At 42.7% G+C, this 22517-nt stretch overlaps 1 protein-coding gene across 6 annotated transcripts in view; it reads right to left on the bottom strand.

The window, feature by feature from the left end:
- The window catches only part of TDRD12 (tudor domain containing 12), a 121018-nt gene that overhangs the window by 72826 nt on the left and 25675 nt on the right, over positions 1 to 22517 (bottom strand). For 5 of the 6 annotated variants that reach the window (XM_043526345.1, XM_037877966.2, XM_043526343.1 and 2 more), the window contains 6 exons: positions 20454 to 20530; positions 19532 to 19592; positions 18011 to 18115; positions 13457 to 13642; positions 11157 to 11313; positions 1568 to 1695 (listed from right to left, as the gene is read on the bottom strand). In XM_043526345.1, coding sequence (XP_043382280.1) covers positions 1568 to 1695; positions 11157 to 11313; positions 13457 to 13642; positions 18011 to 18115; positions 19532 to 19592; positions 20454 to 20530 — 714 coding nt within the window. The remainder of the gene's footprint in view (positions 1 to 1567; positions 1696 to 11156; positions 11314 to 13456; positions 13643 to 18010; positions 18116 to 19531; positions 19593 to 20453; positions 20531 to 22517) is intronic. The other variant, XM_043526347.1, reaches the window with a different exon arrangement.

Here is a 22517-nt window from a genome sequence, read left to right as displayed (position 1 = left end):
TTATGAAGTCTAGAAATATATAGAACAATTTTAATAGTAGGCAAAGGCAATCCCAATCGTCTTTGATACATGGACCCACTAAGGATACCTTGCTTGTACATCTGTAATTAGGTACCAAAGAAGTCTATGTGCAGAAAACTCAAGAATTGGCTAAGCCACGCTAAAAGCTATTTTCTTTCTTGAAACTCTCTGCCATCTTTCTATCACAGAGACCTTTTAAAGATATACTGCCTTCCACTTCCATTGAAAACTTCTGACTAAAGAAGCCTCAGTCACAGCAGGACCTAAGCAGAGAAATGACCTCCTCACCTCATAGCACCTTCTGGTATACTAGCCTTAAAGAGAGATTAGCATCTGGATACTATGAGAACTCCACAATTCCTTCAATACAAACATAGGAAGACAGGCTCACACCCTGCAAGAGTCTCTTTCTGGGGATCCTGCTTTGTTGAGCAAGAACAATGACCAATATTGCCAGTTCCAAAGAACAACTTTAAGGTTAAGTCTGCTCATAGGAAGTTTAAAAGGCTCCTCTGCCTGGAAAACACTTCCCCTCCTATAAAGAGCTGGGGAAAAAAAACAAACAACCATGCATATTGACAGGGTATAAGGGCCTGCTTCTAGGAGATAATTAAGATAGAAGACTCTTGAGTTTTGCACCGTTAAGTTCATAATAGCTATCCTTTGTCTACCCTTTCATCTAGCCGCCAGAAGAGGGAACTCATACTTTCGTGGAGAATACTGGGGTGGGAGAAAGTTGAGAGGTATAAGAGGCAACAATTAAGTCCCCTGAAACTGGAATTCTAAAAGGGAGTAGAAGCCAGGGACTCTTCTACATGTCTTTCAAAAGACAAATTCACAAATTTATCTGTAAAAAAGCTTAGGTTTCCTAACAGAAATTTTTGGACCTCCTGAATTTAGTGTGTGGTAATGTCTGGTTGAACTCATTTCTGCCTTGCATGCCAGGAAGACTGAGGGGCATACCATGAAGACTGAGGGGCCTGCCAGTCATAATCCAAAGAAGAGACCTCAATGGAACAATTACTGGAGAGGGGTCCTTTTAGCAGGGGTGAAAGTAGTCTACTTAAGAAGAGGACATCATGCTAGTCCCATAAATTAGGTATTTCCTTTTCTACTCTTCAGAGACAGTAGCCACCACACTGAAAAAGCAGCTGATCTTTGGGGGAGTGGAGGGTCTCCCATAACGCTTCTGAGAGTAGTGAGGAACAGCCAGAATAAGATGGAGGTGAAAGGGAAGGGAGAGAGGTGTGGGGAGAAAGCCACATCAGCATTTGCTTTATCTGAAAAAGAAACCCATTGTTCAAAATCGGTGGAGATTTAGCAGCAAAAGTAGGTTTTGTTTCTTTCTTTTAAACCATGTAATATGTCTTCACATCCAGGGGTGGTTGTTTTTTAAATTCATGCCACACTTGGGCATTACATCATGGGATGTAATTTTTATTTTTATACAAATTTCATATTTATACCCTGTTCCCCACCCCCTTTAAAGGCTTTAAAGTCATATATTACTGAAGTAATGTATTATCTGAATGTATACCATACTCACTTGTTTGCTAGCTTCAGAGAACAAGTTATCAACTTCATCAAAAACAAGATGACAAAGTCTAAGAAATAATAAGCTATGGTGTTCAAGCAGTCTCAAAAGGCTGTGTGGTGTAGTTACAATCACTTCACCTATATTTTAGAAGAAAAGAGTTAACATTCATCTTTGATTTGTAATGTTTTCTATTTTCAAAAATACTATATCATCAATTAAAACATTACAGTAATCATAAAATTGGGCCATTTTGTTTGCGATTAATAGCAATTATTAATCTTTTCAAACCATTTTTATACAGTCCATGGTCTCAATCTTTGGCTCCTGGTCTGGCAGGACAAAATGGCTGAAAAATTGTCCTAAAGGGACAGCAAAGGATCCTGCCCCCTGCTGAAGGGCAATTCTTGGGTGATTAGAGCCACAATAGGTGGCCCTACGCCACCCAATCCCTCTCCCCACCTCAGGTGCACGTCAGGAATGGAGTGATGGGAGGGATGTGGTGGGAACGCAACAACCAAAGTAACTAAGAGCAGTATGCCAAGAAAAAAAGAATTATTTACGTATACCTGAGCTGTTAGCCTTCTTTGAGATGTGGATGCAGACATGTATTCCACTTAGGTGTGCCCAGTGAATCAAAGCCAGAGAACTTTACTTAGCAGTACCCATCAAAGCAACGCTCATGCTCTCTGGCTGAGTAGCCCCTCCCATGACTATACACAGGGGGTGGTGCCCCGACTCTCCTCACTACCTTCACATCGGAACCCAAAGCTGGAAATGCTGATGCAGAAAGGGTGGGTCATGAAATACACATCTGCAGCCACATCTCAAAAAACAGTAACAGTACCAGTAAATAACTGTTTTTTCCTCTAAGAGGTTGCAGATGTGTATTATACTCAGGTGAACCACAAGCAGTAGTGATAGAAAGTGGGGCTCAGAGTCTATTTGAACAAGGACTGCAGAACTGACTTCCCCAGATTTGCATCACATAACGTTTGGCAAACATATACATGGAAGATTATGTAGCAGTCCTGCAAATGTCCAAAACTGAAATATTGCTGAAGAAAGTTATCGACGTTGCTTGAGCCCTGTGGAATGAGCCCATAAAGTCTGTGGGGGAGTGGTTTGAGCCACTTCATAAGCCGTGGTAACGCAGACAGTAATCCATCTGGAAATCTGTCAGACACCAGCTGACCTTTCATCCGATCCTCAAAAGCCTAAGGTAAGAAACTAAATAATACAGTTCTTCCCAGACAGAACACCAAGCACGCTCTCAACCCAACATATGAAGCTGCTGTTCATCTGCATTCAAGGTGTGGCTTAGGAAAGAATACAGGGAATAACTTGGTTAAGGTGAAACTGCAAAACTACTTTGGACAAAAAACTTTAGATGTGGCCTCAAGGTCACTTTGCCTCTGAAGAACTGAGTACATGGCAGCCCTGCCAGAAGTGCTTACATTTTGCTAACTATCCTTTCAGAAGTTATAGCAATAAGAAAGGCGGTTTGCTGGAAAAGCAGAGACAATGAGCAAGTTGGTATTGGCTCAAATAGAGGACCGTTGAGGTTAGTCAGCATAGTACTGAGGTCCCACAATTGGACCCCTTTCTTCATAGGTGGAAACAGGTATACAGTCTACCTGAGAAATCTCACTATCATGGGAGTTTGAGAACACTGGCCTCCCTTGGAACGCTGAGATCGCAGTCACTAAGAGCCAAAGCCAAGGACTTCAAATTTAACAAATAATCCACAATGTCCTGAACATGAGCTAACATCAGTTGAATTCCTTTAGCTATTGACTATATGGAAAACACTTCCACTTGGCCAAATAGATAGTCCTAGTAGATTATTTTTCTGGTTGCCTTTTGTTGCAAATGGGTTGACCAACAGGGTGCCTCATTCCCTGACCATGCTGCTCTTCAGAGACCGCTCATGGTCCTACTCAGATCATCCACCAACTAGTTCTGAGACTCTGGTAAGTGAGAAGCTGTGCACATCTTCTTTGAGGCAAAAAATGCAAAGCTTCATTAATTCTCGACAAAGCTGGCTGGAGAAGGCTCCTCCTTGTTTGTTCACATTATACACTGCAGTGATATTGTTGGTAAGAACGTGTACTGCTGCTCCCCGATCTGATCCCAACAGGCTCAACAGGAACTGAAAATAGCTCGAAACGCCAGTATGTTGATGTGAGAAGAAGCCTCTTGTTCCAACCACAAACCCTGAATCTTTTATGTCCCTAGATATGCTCCCCAACCTATTGTGACGGCATCAGTGACTACATGCCTGGCTGGCAGAGGATAGGCAAGGGAACACCCTGACATCATTGCTATTTTCTGCCCACCATTGTAGAGAATCCAGTTATCTCGGGAGGTATACTCAGACAAGCTTGTCCAATGACTGCCAATTGAGTGATAGACCACCTCAACTATCATGCAGAGGACGAAGAGGTGATCTTGCATGCTGAACCACATAAGTGCACGTGGCCATAACTTGAGGTACACACGGACCATGGTCGAAGCATGAGATTTGAGGTCCAGACAAAGATGAGCTATCTAGAATCACCTGTGTGGGACAAAGGCCCTCTAATATGTAGTCTAGTCTAATGTACCCAATGTACTCAATTTTTTGAGCTGGAATCAACTTTGACTTTGCTTTGTTCAAAATCAACTCCAGCTGTCTGAAGAGGTGCAGTGTGATATGCACCTGACGAACTACTTGTTCAGATCTGTCCTTCACCAACCAATCGTCCAGGTACAGGAAGATATGAATTTCTTTCCCCTGGAGACAGGCTGGTACCACTGTCATGTATTTGTTAAAGAAGCATAGCACCAATGACAGGACAAAGAGGAGAACTGTATACTGATAATGTTGACTTCCTGTGGCTTAAGAGAATAGCCACCTAGAAGGTGGTGTCCTGGAGACTGAGGGCACCAAACCAGTCACTGTGATTCAAGGTCCAAAGATTCAAGGCCCAAGGTGACAATGCATTTGATGAATTTGTTGAGACCACAAAGAGCAAGAATAGGCCTCACCCCTCTCACGGATGTGGGGATCAGGAAGTACTGGGAGTCCCTTTCCCTGATGCTGCAGGGAGACCTCCTCTACAGCCCCCAATGAACACAGAGTCTGGACCTGCTGAAGGAGCAGTGACTCATGAGAGGAGTCCCAGAAAAGGGCCAGGATGGATGGATAGGTAGGAATTGAATGGCACAGTGCTTAGGACCAACTGTCTGAGGTTATTCAGTCCCAAGCACAGTGGATGTGGGGACAACCTGTCCCCACAGGGAAGGGAGAGTCAATGTGGCTGCTTGCCAGATGAAGGACGAGCTGGCTGGTTAAAGCCCACACCAAAAGGCCTTCTCCTATCAACTTCTGTTTTCTCTTGGAGAAGTCGTGTTGCCTTTAGGATAAGAAGGCTGTTTAAAATACTGCTGTGAGCATGGATGGAAGTGTTGTTTCAGACGCCCATAATGATGTCTTTTTACTGATGGGGTATAAACCCCTAAGAATGTGACGTGGCCCTGGAATACTTAAAAGAATGTAAGTCTCATCTGTCTTTTCCGAAACAAAGACTGCCTGCTAAATGTTAAGTCCTCTATTGTCTGTTGCACATGCAGAGCAATGCTTGAGTTCTACAGCCAAGAAGTCCTCCTCATTGTCATAGTTGAGGCCACAACCCTAGATGAGGTGTCCGCCACAGAGGACACTGACTGCAGCGGTATTTTCCCCACAAAACAGCCCTCAGCCAGGAAAGACTTGAACTTCTCCCTGGCATCTTAAGGTAATTTATCTCTAAATTGAGACCGTGAATTCCAATTTACAAAGTCATCTTCAGACAAAAATGCCTGTTGATTAGCAATGAGCATCTGCACAGATAACAGAGTACACCTTGCTGCCCATTAAGTCAAACTTTTTAATCTCTTTCTCTTTAGGCATAGACATATCTGCCTGATAAATCTGCTCCCTAGTCACAGTCACCACAAGGAAATTGGGAGCTGGGTGAGAGTAGAAACACTCAAAATCTTTCATGGGGATGTAGTAACATCTGTCAGTATGTTTCGGTGTAGGTGGCACAGACACTGGCATGTGCCACAGGGACTTTGCTAGTTCCAAGAGTCTCATTTTCCAGGAAGGCTAACTTTCCCACAGCTGAAGGCTGCAGAATGTTCAGCAATTTATGGGTGCACTCTTGAATAAGATCAGCTTGGATACACAAAGCTGCCAACATATCCTTAGAAGGTCCTGACAAACATTAGTCTTCCAGAATCAGGAAGGATGAGTCCGGGACTATGGAGTCATCTGGCAAGGAGAATGACAGAGGTGGTGGAACAAGAACCTCATCCTGAAGCAAAAGTTGTTCCTCTTACAGCGTTGGAAATTCAGCAAGGGCAATATCAGCTTGAACCCACTGTCTTGAACTACTCAAGATAATTAAGTCCAAAACAGACTGTGAAGAGTTACAAAGGGATCTCACAAAACTAGGTGACTGGGCAACAAAATGGCACATGAAATTCAATGTTGATAAATACAAAATAATGCACATTGGACAACATAATCCCAACTATATATATAAAATGATGGAGTCTAAATTAGCTGTTACCATTCAAGAAAGATCTTGGGAGTCACTTTAGATAGTTCTCTGAAAACATCCACTAAATGTACAGCAGAGTCAAAAAAACGAACAGAATATTGGGGATCATTAAGAAAAAGATAAGTAAGAAGACAGAAAATATCATATTGCCTCTATATAAACCCATGGTTCACCCACATCTTAAATACTGCGTGCAGATGTGGTCGCCCTGTCTCAAAAGAGATATACTGGAATTGGAAAAGGTTCAGAAAAGGGCAACACAAATGATTAGGGATATGGAATGGCTTCCGTATGAGGAGAGATTAATAAGACTGGGACTTTTCAGCTTGGAAAAGAGACGACTATGGGGGGATATGATAGAGGTCTATAAAATCATAACTAGTGTGGAGAAAGTAAATAAGGAAGTGTTATTTACTCCTTCTCATAACACAAGAACTAGCGGTCACTACGTGAAATTAATAGGCAGCAGGTTTAAAACAAACACAAGGAAGTATTTCTTCACACAACACACTGTCAACCTATGGAACTCTTTGCCAGAGGATGTGAAGGCCAAGACTATATCAGGGTTCAAAAAAGAACTAGATAAATTCATGGAGGATAGGTCCATCAATGGCTATTACCCAGGATGGGCAGGGATGGTATCCCTAGCTTCTCTTTGCCAGAAGCTGGGAATGGTCAATAGGGGATGGATCACTTGATGACTTACTGTTCTGTTCATTGCCTCTGAAACACCTGGCATTGGCCACTGTTGGAAGACAGGATACTGAGCTAGATGGATTTTTGGTCTGACCCGATATGACCGTTCTTATGGAGGCAGAAGGTGAAGGACTAGACGATTTAGTGACCTCAGTTTAGAACAACAGTTCTCAACCAGGGAACCACGGCTCCTTGGGGGTCCTGGAGCCCTTTAAGGGGATCGAGGGTCCCCACAGCCAAAACCCAAAGCCCAAGCCCCAGCGCCCCACACGGGGCTGAAGCCCCGAACACCGGCGTCCCCGGCGGGGCTGAAGCCAGGAGCCGCAGAGCTGAAGCTCAGATCCCTGGCACCACTTACAGGACTAAAGCAAAGAGCAGCGGGGCAGAATCTTGGAGCCCCGAGCCTTGGTGCTCCCCGTGGTGCAGAAGCCCTGAGCCCATGGGCAGAGTTGGGGTATGGAGGGTGTTTTCCCCTAAAACTGCAGCTCAAGAGCAGGGCAGTCCCGGGGCAGCTCCATCCTCCCCCCCTCAATCTCTTTCTCTCCCCGCCGCCTGACCAAGTCAGAGACGGGAAGCCGGAGTCGGCCAGTGCAAGGCTGCTGCTGATCTGGCTGGTCCCAAGGAGCAGGCAGCCACAGCGTTCCCTCGTCTTCTGCTGCTGCTGGTGCCTGGGGTTGCTCCTCAGCTCCCAGCCCTCTTTGCTCCCACAGAGGCAGCCAGTAAGAGCTGCCCAGGTGGAGGGACCCGGCTTTGTGGCTGGCAGAGCCCACTGGGAACCGGGACCGCAGGGGACCCATCCCAGCACACAGCCCCTAGTTCCTCTCTCCCTACCCCTGAGCTACCCCCCTACCCTCACACAGCACCTAGACACCCCTCTCTGCACCCTGAGCTACCCTCCGCCATCTGCACACAGCCTCTAGCTACCCCCCTCCCTGCACCCTAAACGGTTTTCAAACTTTTTGAGCTGAGTCCCCTCTTTGAATTATAATTTTTGTTTGCCCAGCCCACCCCGACAGGCTGGGTGACCTGCTGAGGTGAGTCAGGGGGTGGAGGTGGCGTTCCCTCCCTGGACCCCGCCATGTGAAGCTAGCTCGAGCCCTGCTGGTCCCTGCCCCCCCGCAAAAACAGAAGTCAAACTACACCTATGCCCAAGGTACATGCCACAATACCCCCCGCCCCCCGAGCCCCCCTGGGCCCTGGAGTTTTTATAGCTTGTGGGGGAGGGGCTCAGAAAGAAAGATTGAGAACCCCTGGTCTAGAATACAACTGAGATCTTGAAAAACGTGCAGTGGTCCATGGATGCCAAGGCAGCCAATGTGGAAATGAGTACTGTACCAGAGGCCAATAAGCACCAGGCCAATCTCTCTTATCTTCTGATCAATCTTGGTACCATTGACAGTCCTTCATAGGAGGTCTAGAGAATTTGCAAGACCAAATCCTGGAAGGAGACAAAGAAGCAACAGCTGATCCCAAGCTGGAGTATAAAGAGCATCCCAAATAGCCTACCGTTAACAGAGGGACCAAATCTGCTGGGGCTACCAAATGTCGCACCTCTGTTTGAGATCCAGTGATGCATCAAAGCAATACTGTAGCCAGTGCAGTCACCGACTACAGTGTAGCAACAGCTGGTAGCCGAAAACGACTAATGCTGGAGTCACAACAGGTACCAAGGAGGAGGTTGGTACTGGATCAGGAATCAGTCCTGCAGATGTTGAGATCCTGGTTAGTGAAGTTGTGGGCACTGAAGATGGTATTAGTACTGAAGAGGGATGTCTCAGTGCCAACGATGGGACTAGGTTCACCTCTCTAGCAAGTCTCCCTGAAGCAACCACCCAGGGTACGTCAAGAGTACCATTCCAGAAGAGGATTCCTGAATCAGTGAAGCGTCTGAGACGGAAAGACAAAGTAAGTCAGCTGCTGCCTGGTACGCCAACGGGTTTGAGACTGTCGGTGCTGAAAGTGACATTGGTACTGGACTCAAAGACCATTCAGCAGACAGCACAGGAGTTGACAATACGGTGCAGATCTGGTTTTGCCTCAGTACTGGAGACCAGGCAGACAACGCTGCTCTACATGAGACACCAGGTGAAAGATGGCAGTGTCCCATGCTTCTCCTGAGGAAGAGGAGGAAGAGTCTCTTTGAGCCCTAGAATGGGTACAACTAGTGTTATGAGTTTTCGTTCTTGAGGGATCAGAGCAAGGGGACCACTCTCTTCTTTTCCAAGGAGAACAGTCTGCATCTGGCAGACTATTTGAGGTACACACCAGCTATGAAGACTGATGGGCCTGGCAATCCACAGAAGGCCCTGACGGCAAAACTGGCCTCACAGTAAAATAATGAGGTGTTATTTTAAACGCAAGCTCTGTGTCATCTGATTTTCTTTATGGAGCAACAAATGGAGCACTTTTCTTTATATGCCCCTCTCCTACACACAACCACCACCACGCTGGCTCTTTGGAATAGCCACCCCACACGAAGGACAGTGCTTAAACCCTGGTGAGGGCTTAGCAAAAAAACCCTACAATAAACAGGATAATTCCTAAAGTAAATACTAGCCACTAACTACAAGGGTAGTGCTAACTATTTACAGACAATTTCATTGTTGTCTCTCAGAAACTGTGAGGTAAATATCAACTGCAAGGGGGTTGGGCAGGAGCCACCCTAATATATTCCTGGGAGGGGCTAGGAGGGCCAGAGCCCCACCCCTATGGGTACTGCTAAGCAAAGGTCTCTAGCTTGAATGAGCTGGGTGCACACACACCAGAGTGGAATACACATCTGCAACCACTTGAAGAGGAACTATTTCTGTCCCAAGCAGCCTTGGGATAGGCGGGACATAAGAAGATGGCTTAGGGTCATATGTCCCCTCCCTTTCACTAAGCAGAGATGTGGATTCAGCCAACATGTAAAACCAAACATAACTTCTACAAATCATCACCACACTATGTAGACTAAACAGTAGTCTCTTCTTAGGAAAGTCATTCACAATTTTCCAAATTGTGAATGAAGTCAATAGTTGTAGCTACATAGCTGTACTTCTATATCTGGTTCTAGTAAATCTAGTTTTTTTTTAAATTAACATTTATGGGGGGAAAAATCATAGCTGTATTATACTAGAGTCTAGAGATAGGCTGAGATTTGCAAAGAATTAGTAAGGAAACACAAAATTCAAACCTATTATAATGATCACTCAACGAAAGTGATAATTATGCAGACATTTATGATATAAAGAATACTCAGACTGAACACACAAACCTACCACCAGTTGAGAAACAAGATTTATGTTTGTCTCAATCAAGCCCTGAATTCACTCATTAGGGACTTCAGACAGCATGCATGATATAAGAGAGCAGAAAGCTAAAACAGGCCATTTTAAAAAAAACGTTTAAAAGTTTGTTTCCTGTTTGTTATTCTCCATTCTAGCAAAAAAAGCCACCAGCATTTTTTTAAATTTAGCAAACAATCCTCAACAAAAAGCCAAAAAAAGGTAACTAAATCTGAATGCAAACAACAATGAATAAAGGGATAGATAGTAAAGTGGGTTAATAGACTAGCCTTCTACAGCTAGAAGTATTGGTTCAAAGTGACAATGGTCATGAGTATGAGTTTAGGGGTACACATCTGCAACTAGCGCCTTCACACATTCTTCCACGCTGTCCCTAATGCACGGACTACTCTATTCATACCTATCTGCACACCTATTGCCCTTTCCAGCCTTCAAATCTTTTACAACATACTTTCATTGTAATACCCAATGCAAATTGTCTAACATTAGTAGTTAGGGCAGGTAGCCTATTCATGATTCATTAACAGCTCTTGCCCATTTTATGTTTAAAAAAAACTGAAGCCCCAGCATGAAGCCTGGTAAATAACAATCTCATTTTTTTCCATCAGTGGACATCTTTGTGCCTCACATTAACAACAACAAAACTGCTAATCTCTAAGATTGAGAGGTGTAGAATTAATGTCCCAATTCAGCAAGATACTTAAACCACCTGCCTAGCACGCCGAAGCACATGAAGTAGTGTCATACACTTTAATGATGTCTTAAACAACAGAGGCATTATAGGTAAGGACTTAGATGCACTGGCAGAGCAGCATGAGGATTTTTCACTGCACCAGCATTAAGCTCTACAAGTGCCACTAGTCCATCACTTTCATGGAATTCCAAAGCCACACATGCTTTGTCAAATTTTATTGTCGTTACTGCCCTTTAAAATCACAGACTTACATAACATGAAGCATAAAAACACTTTGCAAATTTAAGATAACCCCTATCATTTTACAGCATAAATAAGCGGTAAAAAATTCTTACATCCTCTTTGAAGTTTCATATTTTTGGCTTCTTCTTTATTCAGTCCTAATAATATCAACACTGGATGAAGTGGCCTGGAGCATCTGCCATATTTTTCCAATAATTCAAAAACAAGTTGTGCTTTCCTCCACCCAGGACATACGATTAATGCTATTGGCTGTAAACACACACAACAAAAGAGACATCAGTTCACACAATTTCCGAGTTTAGGACTAGAAAAGTTTAGAATGTTAGAGGATAGAAGATCAGTAGTAAGTCTTGTAAGGCAGGAATAAAATTTGCAATATGAGTGATTTTTCTAAAATTGTAAATTAAGCTGTTCAGTTCAGTAGGTTCTCTCAAATTGTTACGTGCAAATAGTGTAGGTCCCAGAGGGATGGAGGATTAGAGGAAAGGCTAACTAAAGCAGAACAGGAAGCACAATTCCACAGAATAAGCAACAAGCAATAGATATGCATGATCAAGTCATGGCTACTTGACTACTGTACTATACACATTATAGCTCAGGTTTTCAAATGAGCCAAAATGCAGCCTTCATTTCTACAAACACAAACTTCTGTGCAAACAAACACTTAAGAAATGCTATCCCCTGCACATGTAGATAATATTTAGATATTTTAAAAAAACCGTTATGCCCCACATGCATGCAGGTGATAGTGCTTGAATTGTGTGTGCATGTTTCCATGTACCCAACTTTTTGGAAGTTTGGCCCTAAATGACCAATCACCATGCAAAATCAGAAACTCAGTTTTCAGTGATTAGTGAATGTGGGACAGATCTTCCAACTGGTTGCCTTGCTAAGCTATTCTACTAACACCTAGCCTTGGTCGGCCAAAGATGTGTCCAGAGCCCAAGAATAGTGGGCTCCAGGCAAGGGCTTTGCTCCACATACAGGTCCATACTGACGTGGCAATAATGCGGATAATTCAGATCCTGGCTTCTGTGCTTCAAAGAGCCAAATAATGCACATACTTTTTGAAAGGCTGAATTCAGGACATACAAAACTCAGCAACTCCAGAGAACTTCTACTGTAGCACTGTAAGCTTCTGATCCAGAGGTTCTGCCACCCATCTAATCATATCTTGAACAGTCAGAAAGTCCTCATGTGAAAAGGTAGAAGACAACCCCACATTAGCACCAGGCAAGGAGAAAGAGGAGATCCCAGGTGGTCCTCACTCCCCTTTATTCCCTGTGATATTTTTACACAGATTTCCCATCTGATGAAAAGAGTGATGGAGGGCTAACCCCCTCGTGAGGGTCCACAACCACACAGTTCATTCAGAAAGTCACTCCCTCTGAAGTCTTCATAGAAAACCTCCATACAGAAGAGCTACCCACAGATGGTTTGTTTCTATCTCTTCCCCATCTGCATTTTACATATAAGCTATTTAATTCCTAAACAGTGAGTACCAGTCCAAGTGAGGCTCCATAACAGTGTCTCCACTTCTGCCACCATTACAAAGTTCGGCCCTTCATATTAATGAAGTGGCATAACAGAAATAAATCTTTTCTTCTGCACAGTCACAATACATCTCAGAGAATCAACATTACCTATCTAAATATTGCAATGCAGAACTTTTCAGTAATCATAAAAACCTTTCTTGAAGGATCCCGAAGTGCTCTATACAAAATATCCAAAGTACAGACAGACAGCATTTATAATCTATAATCTGAAATTCAGATACCTTTAGAGTGAAATCTAGGAGCATTTAACAGGTAAGCACAGGGAAAGAAAGAAGTTACTTGCTTTGTGCAGTAACTGGAAATCTTTGAGAGGTATTCCCTATGGATGCGTCACTTTAGGTGCACATAACCAAAGGTGCATGGAGCGCATGCAAACCCGATATGGAGCACCCACAGGGACACTACTTCAAAGAAGAATATCTTATCCAATGAAACTGCAGGGGAAATTTAGATACTTAAAATATTTTATCCAACTAGGAGTATCACCAGGATATTAGGGTTATCCCCTTTTTACTTAATATGTAATGAAATATAAAGAAACATTTTATAGAAGTTGTTAATGAGCTGGATAGGGACACAATCTTATACATCTTGTTTAATCTCTCTCAGAGATGTGTCTAGAACAGTTACATAGATGTAATCTACCAATTTTTGGAAAATAAAGAGTTTGAGGCATATTTCAACTGCCTTTGTATTACAAATTATTCCTGAGTTGCCTAGGTTTTATACTCGTAATGTGAGCATATTTTCAAATGAAACTCTGTAAAGTCACTTACACTTTAAATTAGAAAAAAATGGCACTGTCTTGTAAAATAAACATTTTTTGTTTTACTTACTCCATTCCTAGTTGGCAGAGACTTGTAGCAGCTCCCTGATTGTAAAAATGTAAGAATGGGTGGAATATACAAAAAAGGATCATTTCCATGATGAGAAATGACAACTGAATCACATCCACGAGCTATTGGTGGCCAACAGTAAGATTCTGTGAGATTAGGACCTAGAAATTTATTCCGGAGAAGCTCCTACAATAAATAAATAAATAAATAAAAATGAAAAAAAAAAGTGTTATGTCAAAAGTCTGGGGCATTTAAGTGCTTAATTTTGAATGTATTCTTAAAAAAAAAAGATGTAAAGATCTGAAATATCTAAAAGGAAGAAACAAATGCAACATATATTTTTCTTAGGTCAACATATTTAACTTTTGTGGTGAAAGCTTGTTTCACTGTATTTTACCTCCACTTTTGGATCACTTATTGCCCCCAAAGGAGGATCCTTCAATCATGATTTCTTAGACCCACATATACAGTAACTATAATGTACATAAAATGTCAAGCAAACAGATTACACATGACGGAATGACTGACATTTCTCTTCTAAACATGAGAAGGTATATGCACAATCTAGAAGTGCTTCAGAATGTCCAAAAACATTACTTGCACTTGCTTTAAATGGCCTAAGGCCTGTTCAAAAGTATTACTAAATCACTTTCATACCAATTTTTAAATGTAATTATGCTTTCTAAATTTAAGTCTCAATGGGGCTGATTTGAAAAACAGGCTACTCGCCCTATGCAGTAACTGAGGTTCTTTGAGATGTGTCCCCCTATGGGTGCTCCACTTGTGGGTGCAGCAGTGCCCCCTGCACTTGGGATCAGAAATCTTCATCAGCAGTGCCTGTTGGACCACATATGTGCACCACCCTGCTCTCATGCTATGAGCTGGACATATGTCTAGCACTGTGCAACCCAACTGCCCTCAATTCCTTCTCTGCTGCAGAGCATACATTTTCAGCTCCAAAGCAGAGGGGAAGAGGACGGGTAGTGGAACACTCATGGGACACACATCTCAAAGAACCTCAGCTACTGCACAGGACAAGTAACCCTCTCCTTCTTCTTCAAGTGATGTCCCTACAGGTGCTCCACTTGTAGGGGACTAGAAAGCAGTGCCCCAATTGGAAGGCTAAGGCTTCAAAGTAACATTTACTGCTGATGATAGGACAGTATGTCCTAGGAGAGTGTCTGCTATGGTGTCATGCATAATACTGTAGGGATGTGCAAAAGTGTCTGTTGATGCGCATGTGGCAGCTTTGCAAATGTCAGCAAAGGAGACATTCTTGAGAAAAGCTATCGAGGGGGATTGTGAATGTGTGGAATGTACTCTAATTGCAGGAGGAGGCTATTGTGGAGTTCGTAATGTGAATGTCTACATTGCAGGATCCACTCGGAAGGGCGTTGTTTAGAGATAGATGTGCCTCTGGATCTTTTGGTGGTTGAGAGGAATAATTGTGGTGATTTTCAGAAAGGTTTAGTCCTAAGTAGAATACTAATGCTCGTTTCAGGTTTAGGGTGTATAGTGTTGCCTCCTGTTGGTTACTGTGAGGCTTTAGGAAGAAGCAAGAAAGGTGCATTGGTTGATTGAAATGGAAAGATGATGGAATCTTGGGTAAAAATCTTGGATATGGGCATGAAAAATGGTTATTCACCTTTTCGTAACTGTTGTTCTTCAAGATGTGTTGCTCATGTCCATTCCAAACCCACCTGCCTTCCCCTCTGTCGGACTAAGCAACAAGAAGGAACTGAGGAGGCAGTGGATCGGCAGGGACCTATATTGACAGCAGTTTTGTAGTGCCATAGCTCCTGAAGCTTGCTTGTCTCAGTCTCCAGACCTGACACAGTGCCGAGGGCTGTAGGTCTGCTTGGTTAGGATCTTTAGACCATTTCTTCATTCCAGTACAGGAAGTACTTGGACAGGCCCTGGATCTATGTCCCCTGTCAGAGGATGTTGAGGCAACTGACCTTGCAGAGGATAGTGTTCTCACAGACTGTGCCTCAGAGTGAGGAGGAAGCCCGTTTCTTCTCGTCAAGAGAAGCAGGGAATGAGGATAGGCAGACAACCTGGCAGAGCATGAGGGCCTCACAGGAGGGGAGTCTGGGCACAGGTCCGATGCAGGTCACAGTGATTTCTCCATGAGGAGAAATTTTAACCAAATGTCCCAGTCTTTTCTGGCTCTGACTGTTATGCCATGGCACCGGGACACTTTTGTGGGACGTGTCCCTCTCCCAGGCAGCAAATACACTGTGGGTTGCTGTCCATTACCAAGAAAGCGGCCCCAGAGGGGCATACCTCTTAAACCCTGGGGATCTGGGCATAAGGGTGAGGGGAAAAAGCTTTCTGGTCTACTTTATTGAAATTGCTGTAAAGGTAAAGTAAAAACAAAAAAAAATGTTTTTTTTAGATTGAAGAAAGGAGTATTAGTACTAACTATACTACAACTAACAGGTAAGGCACTAGCTATTGAGGGAACAGGAGAAGCAGGCTTTGCTGTGGATTCCACCCCAGACCAAAGGTGGCAGAGAAGGAACTGAGGGCGGTCGGACCGTACAGTGCTATATATACACATCGTGCTCACAGCACAAGAGTGGGAGGTGCGCATGTGTGATCTGACGGGCACTGCTGATGAAGATATTCAATCCCAGGCGCTGCAACACCTGCAAGAGTAGCCCCCATAGGGACATTATTTAAAGAACCACTGCTTAGGAACCATTCTGAGGCCAGCGACCATCAATGAGATCCTTTTGATCAAATAAGCCAAAGTAAAATCAGTGAGGAGACTGACCCCCACTATGAAAAATTCAACTAACTCCATATACTTCGACAGGTTTCAGAGTAACAGCTGTGTTATTCTGTATTCGCAAAAAGAAAAGGAGTACTTGTGGCACCTTAGAGACTAACCAATTTATTTGAGCATAAGCTTTCGTGAGCTACAGCTCACTTCATCGGATGCATACTGTGGAAAGTGTAGAAGATCTTTTTATATACACACAAAGCATGAAAAAATACCTCCTCCCACCCCACTCTCCTGCTGGTAATAGCTTATCTAAAGTGATCACTCTCCTTACAATGTGTATGATAATCAAGTTGGGCCATTTCCAGCACAAATCCAGGGTTTAACAAGAACGTCTGGGTGGGAGGGCAGGAAAAGACAAGGAGAAATAGGTTACCTTGCATAATGACTTAGCCATTCCCAGTCTCTATTCAAGCCTAAGTTAATTGTATCCAACTTGCAAATGAATTCCAATTCAACAGTTTCTCGCTGGAGTCTGGATTTGAAGTTTTTTTGTTGTAATATAGCAACTTTCATGTCTGTAATCGCGTGACCAGAGAGATTGAAGTGTTCTCCGACTGGTTTATGAATGTTATAATTCTTGACATCTGATTTGTGTCCATATATTCTTTTACGTAAAGACTGTCCAGTTTGACCAATGTACATGGCAGAGGGGCATTGCTGGCACATGATGGCATATATCACATTGGTGGATGTGCAGGTGAACGAGCCTCTGATAGTGTCGCTGATGTTATTAGGCCCTGTGATGGTGTCCCCTGAATAGATATGTGGGCACAGTTGGCAACGGCGTTTGTTGCAAGGATAGGTTCCTGGGTTAGTGGTTCTGTTGTGTGGTATGTGGTTGCTGGTGAGTATTTGCTTCAGGTTGGGGGGCTGTCTGTAGGCAAGGACTGGCCTGTCTCCCAAGATTTGTGAGAGTGTTGGGTCATCCTTCAGGATAGGCTGTAGATCCTTAATAATGCGTTGGAGGGGTTTTAGTTGGGGGCTGAAGGTGACGGCTAGTGGCGTTCTGTTATTTTCTTTGTTAGGCCTGTCCTGTAGTAGGTGACTTCTGGGACACGATCACAGGGCCTAATAACATCAGCCACACTATCAGAGGCTCGTTCACTTGCCTCTGATAATGGGATCTGAATCGCACCTGAACACATTTAAAATTACCCTGAAGTTATCAGTGGATGAAGTGAAAATGGAAGCCATGAAATGAAGGATCTCTGTGTTAAAAGTAGTAGCTAGGCACTCAGATAATAAAAGATTCCATCCTCTCCCACTCTAAATTCTGAGAAAAAGACACTACTGTCATCAGCACCTTCCCTGTCCATCCCCTGCTTATTGCTGGCTTTGGCCCCCAAAACAGTTCCCCAGGAATCTGGCTCTCCATGTTAAGCACAGGGAATTAAGCACAAATGTATTCCCCTCTATGCCTCTTGGATGAAGCACATATAGGCGAATACCCTTTTCCAAAACAGAGGTTCCCAAAAGAGGCTGGGAGGGTCTGCCAGTTCATTGTTGGAGCAATTCTCTGTTTCTGCTATCTGTATCATAAAATAAGCAATCTCCTAGCTCCTGCCTTCACCAAGAAATAGAGGCGGGGGCTGGAAATTTGAGAACTGAGTCTGAAAGTAGTATTTTTTTTTTAAATGAATACACTTGCTGTTCACTCCTGCCCAACTTTAAAAAATTTGAGTCCTTTATTTGAGGAGTGTGCTGGGGCATCAGAACTGTCCTTTAATATATTCAGTGTATCATACAATAAATGTTAATATTACCTTTTTCAGATCTACCAAAAGTGGTGTTGTTTCAAGAGTTGAACGTGGCTCTATTTTGTTGCTGAGAACAATAGGAGGTTGTTCTGTATTGATCTTTTGAAACTCCTGAAAGTACACACATCATTTAGAAAACACTAACAAAAACATGTGTAATAAAAAGTATATAATAAAAAGTTTTTACTTCATATGCTACCCCACAAAAGTGGCCAAAGAGTACATTTTATTTAAATTTTACATTTTTAGGAAAGGAATTACGAGTAAGAAAGGCTACTCGCCAGTTTAAGTGCTTCTGCATATTCCCACTAGTATAGCTCAAGAAAGTGGGACTCTACATACTTTTTTCATGTGCTCAGTCTTAAATGTTCAGATGAATAGTTGCATGATCCCATTAGGCATTGCATTTCTAGATGGATTCAAAACTGAGAGATTATAGTGGCATGCATAATGAAAATGGGAATGTGCAGAGGCAATTTTTGAAAATCCTATTTATTTTAATAATTTGCCAAAAATCTGCACACCTTTTCTTAAGCATGTAGACCCAGTGCGCTTGCATGGTTGTTCTAAATTATGAACTAAAAAAAAAAAAAAACCTGTCAACATATTAAAAATCTGGGCTAACCAACAAAGTCTCCTTGTTTGTTTTCCTAAAGGAGGAAGAAATCTTCATTTGTTAACTGGAAACATCTCATTTTCCTCTCCCATCCACTACACAGATTCTGGATGCTCTTAGTTACTGTTTACAGGAATAAGAACTTCTGGGCACAAATCTGAGAGCAGTTAATGGAAAGCCCCCATGTTGTCCATTCAAATAAAATTTTCACTATTAGCCAAGGGGTCTGTACTTTTAAAAATATTTTATTCAAGACGACATTCTGGGATACAGACGAACTTGCTCTCCCACTTTGAAATGGGATTTACAAGAACTTTGAAACAAAGGTTTTACCATATAGTCTCCATGTAAGCAACAGTGTATTCTTTGTTGAAAGTTCCTAAAGCAACAATCCTTAGTCATTAAAAGTTGATATTCAAATAGAAAACTCTAAAAATTCAGTATATTTTAGAATGATGAACTAAGATTAATTTTTAAGACAAACTTTGTCCAAAAATTATGCTATTTGAAATATATGTGAAGTGTCTGCACATGTAATATTTTCACATATAACATAACCAAAAAGCATGTGTGAATTCCAGAAGTTGCTCTCATAAGTCTATCTGAATCACATCTACCTAAAGCAAACCTACACAATTATAAAGTATTATCACATTTCAATTACACAGAAAACAATATGAATGCCAAGATAAATGCTAACAACTTGGGTTCTGAATATGAGGACATGATGATACACATCTTGTCTAATGATAATGCCATTGTTGTGTCCTATTAAATTTTTTATAAGAAAGTATTTAATATATTTTAAAATACGACTCATTTGAAAACAAACAATGTACAATTACAAGGCCATAAAGAGCTTAGTAGTGAAGTGTATACAATAAAAATATGAAGTTAAGTTTTAAAAGTACCTGCTGCTCATAATGAACATCATCAGTTTTCAACGGATCAGGATTCAAAAACTGCAGGAGCCTGAAAAAGTGTTCAATTATTAAATCCAACACTTATGAAACAGTGATGTCCTGTTTTTAACTTCAGTTTTTAACTTCACTTAAAATTATATATACATTAATATGCTGTGAAATATTTCAAATGTCTAGCACGTATGCAAAGACTTTAAATTCCCTTTAAAAAGCTGAAGAAATTCACAAGAAAACAGAAATTGTTGTTACTAATAAATCAAGACGTTCAGAATTTAATACTTGCCTTTGACCTATAACAATCAGTTAAGGGAACCACCACTCAAATCTCAATAGCTAATTTCTGAAGATACAGAAAACTGAATCAAACTTAATCCAAGAAAAAGGGGGTTTGAAATTTCAAAAAGGGAAACAACCGACCGAGTCTGGCTTCAACTGCCAAATTCACTCACTTAGCAAGTGCATGAAAAGAAAGCTACATATTTAAAAGGAAAAAGGAATAAGGGGGAAAATATACTTCACGGAGCCATTTTTTGCATTCTGTTCTTTATCTCCTTTAGTTGTTTTCTAATTATGTTTTCATTTAATGCACTAGAATAAAAGGTATGGCATGAATTTAGAGAGATACAAAAACAGTTACAAAAGACTTAAAATTCATCTAACATAGAAGAGACATGCCAATACTTACACTTAGTTCATGTTTGACTAGCTAAACTGTATCCAATTCTCTGTTTAAATGTAACCACTAGTTTTACTCCAAATATGAACCACCACCATCAACAAATCCCCCCAAAAGCTAAGTTCTCTTTTAATGGCCTCAAAAAATTGGCTGAAAACACTTTGGGATTTTGTATTATTGTTACATAAAAAAACTGTAAACACAAAAAACCGCACAATAATACTTGAACCATACCTGTTTACCTGCACAGTAGGCTGCACAGAAATATTTATATTTTCTTTAAAAGACAAACCCACAGTTGCTCTGACAGTCTAACAAAACAAGACAAAAAGTAGATAAATACGCTGTCACCGCCCTGAGGAAAAGCATTTTAGAAAATCATTATTCCATGTGAAAAATTACACGATAAAATTTGTTTTGTTTCTCATGCAAGACCACCACCACTTCCAGCTAAAAAAACAAAACTGCAATTCACCAATAACGGCCAGAGTAAGACAAGACAAAGTTAATTTCACATTTTTGAAAAAACAGAACAGAACAAAAAATAGATAAAAGGCAACAGAAATAGATAATTTTTGTTTCAGAATTAAGAGAAAATGCAAACAGATTAATAATTCATGCCAACATTATCAGAACACTGAAGATATTTTAAAAAGTTAGACATTCAGACTATTGCAGTTAAAAAGGCTTAAACACTAAATAAATCCAGAAATTAATCACTTACCATACCAACACCAACCTTAAAAGTACATACTCACCCAAAATATAGGTTGCTTCACAAAATGGGATGCCTGTCCTCAAATCCCCTGAGTATTTTTGTGGCTTTAAAATCAAATTCTCCTACTTTTTTTAAAGTATTTTTCCATGATACTGTGTGAAAGATCCACACAAAAGAACAAGGGAAACAGACTGACTATATCAGGGGTCTCAAACACGCGGCCCGTGGGGCTATTTTCTGCACCCTCCCCCCCCCCAGCACTTACCTAGAGCAGCTCTGGCCTGGCATGCACCGGAGGCAGGGCAGGCTCCCTGCCTGCCTGTCCTGCTCCCGCGCCGCTCTGGGAAGCGGCCGAAACCTGGGGGTGGGGGGGTACAGGGGTCTGTTTGTTGCCCTTGCTTCCAGGCACCACCCCCCATAGCTCCCATTGGCCGCGGGGAATGGGGAACCACGGCCAATGGGAGCGGTACCTGGAGGAGCGGCCAGGGCAACACGCACAGCCCTCTACCCCCACTCCCCCAGGTTCCGGCCGCTTCCCAGAGCGGCGTGAGGGCAGGGCAGGCAGGGAGCCTGTCCTGCTCCCAGTGGGCGCCATGCTGAAGCCCACCCCCCCGAACCCCTCCTGCAGCCGAACCCCCTGCCCTGAGCCCCCTGCCGCACCCTGCACCTCGACTCCCTGCCCTGAGCCCCCGCCACACCCTGCACACCTCAACTCCCTGCCCTGAGCCCCCGCCACACCCTGCACACCTCAACTCCCTGCCCTGAGCCCCCGCCACACCCTGCACACCTCCTGCACCTCAACTCTGCCCTGAGCCCCTGCCACACCCCGCACACCTCCCGCATCCCCTGGGGGCAGGGAGGAGGCAGAGTTGGGGTGGGGATTTCAGGGAAAGGGTTGGAATGGGGGCAGGGACGGGGTGGGAAGAGGTGGGGCCTCATGGAAGGGCTGGAACAGGGGTGGGTCCGGGGGGCGGGGGTCAGTGATGCAGCCCTTGGGCCGATGTACTAGTCCTCACGTGGCCCTCGTGGTCATTTGAATTTGAGACCCCTGGACTATATAAAGAAACAGTGAAACTGACTACGCATGAAGTGTCGTAATATGCTACCTGGCGAGGTAACAAGTAAAAGTTTTTCTGACAGAAATAAATTAGTGTCCTTTTAACTCTGTTCCTTACCCCTGACTGCCATTTCACATCAAATTTTCACATGAGAGCTACAACTGCATGGCTGCAAATGCAACAGAGAAACAGACTGTGTGTGTACATACAAATAGAAGTTCAAGTGACAGAGTCTATGAGCCTAGAGACCCGCTCTCTTGACAAGTGTATATCAGCTGAAGATTCAAGAAGCAAGCCCTCCAAGAAGTCTGATTTGGGGAAAATTTGAATGTTGGTTTGAGATACATTAATATTTAGCAGTAGCTTGAATAATTGTATTAGGTGTTGTACTCCTCACTGTGTTACATTAATGAAAATACTGAATGATTTGTATAATGGAATGAAGAAATATGTTTATAAAATTTGCAGATGACACCAAGCTGCAAGAGGATGCAAACACTTTGGAGGATAAGATCAGAATTC

The sequence above is a fragment of the Chelonia mydas genome, chromosome 12, assembly GCF_015237465.2.
Source record: "Chelonia mydas isolate rCheMyd1 chromosome 12, rCheMyd1.pri.v2, whole genome shotgun sequence".
In the NCBI taxonomy this organism is placed as follows: Eukaryota; Metazoa; Chordata; order Testudines; family Cheloniidae; genus Chelonia; species Chelonia mydas.
This window is presented reverse-complemented; position numbering and strand designations above follow the sequence as displayed.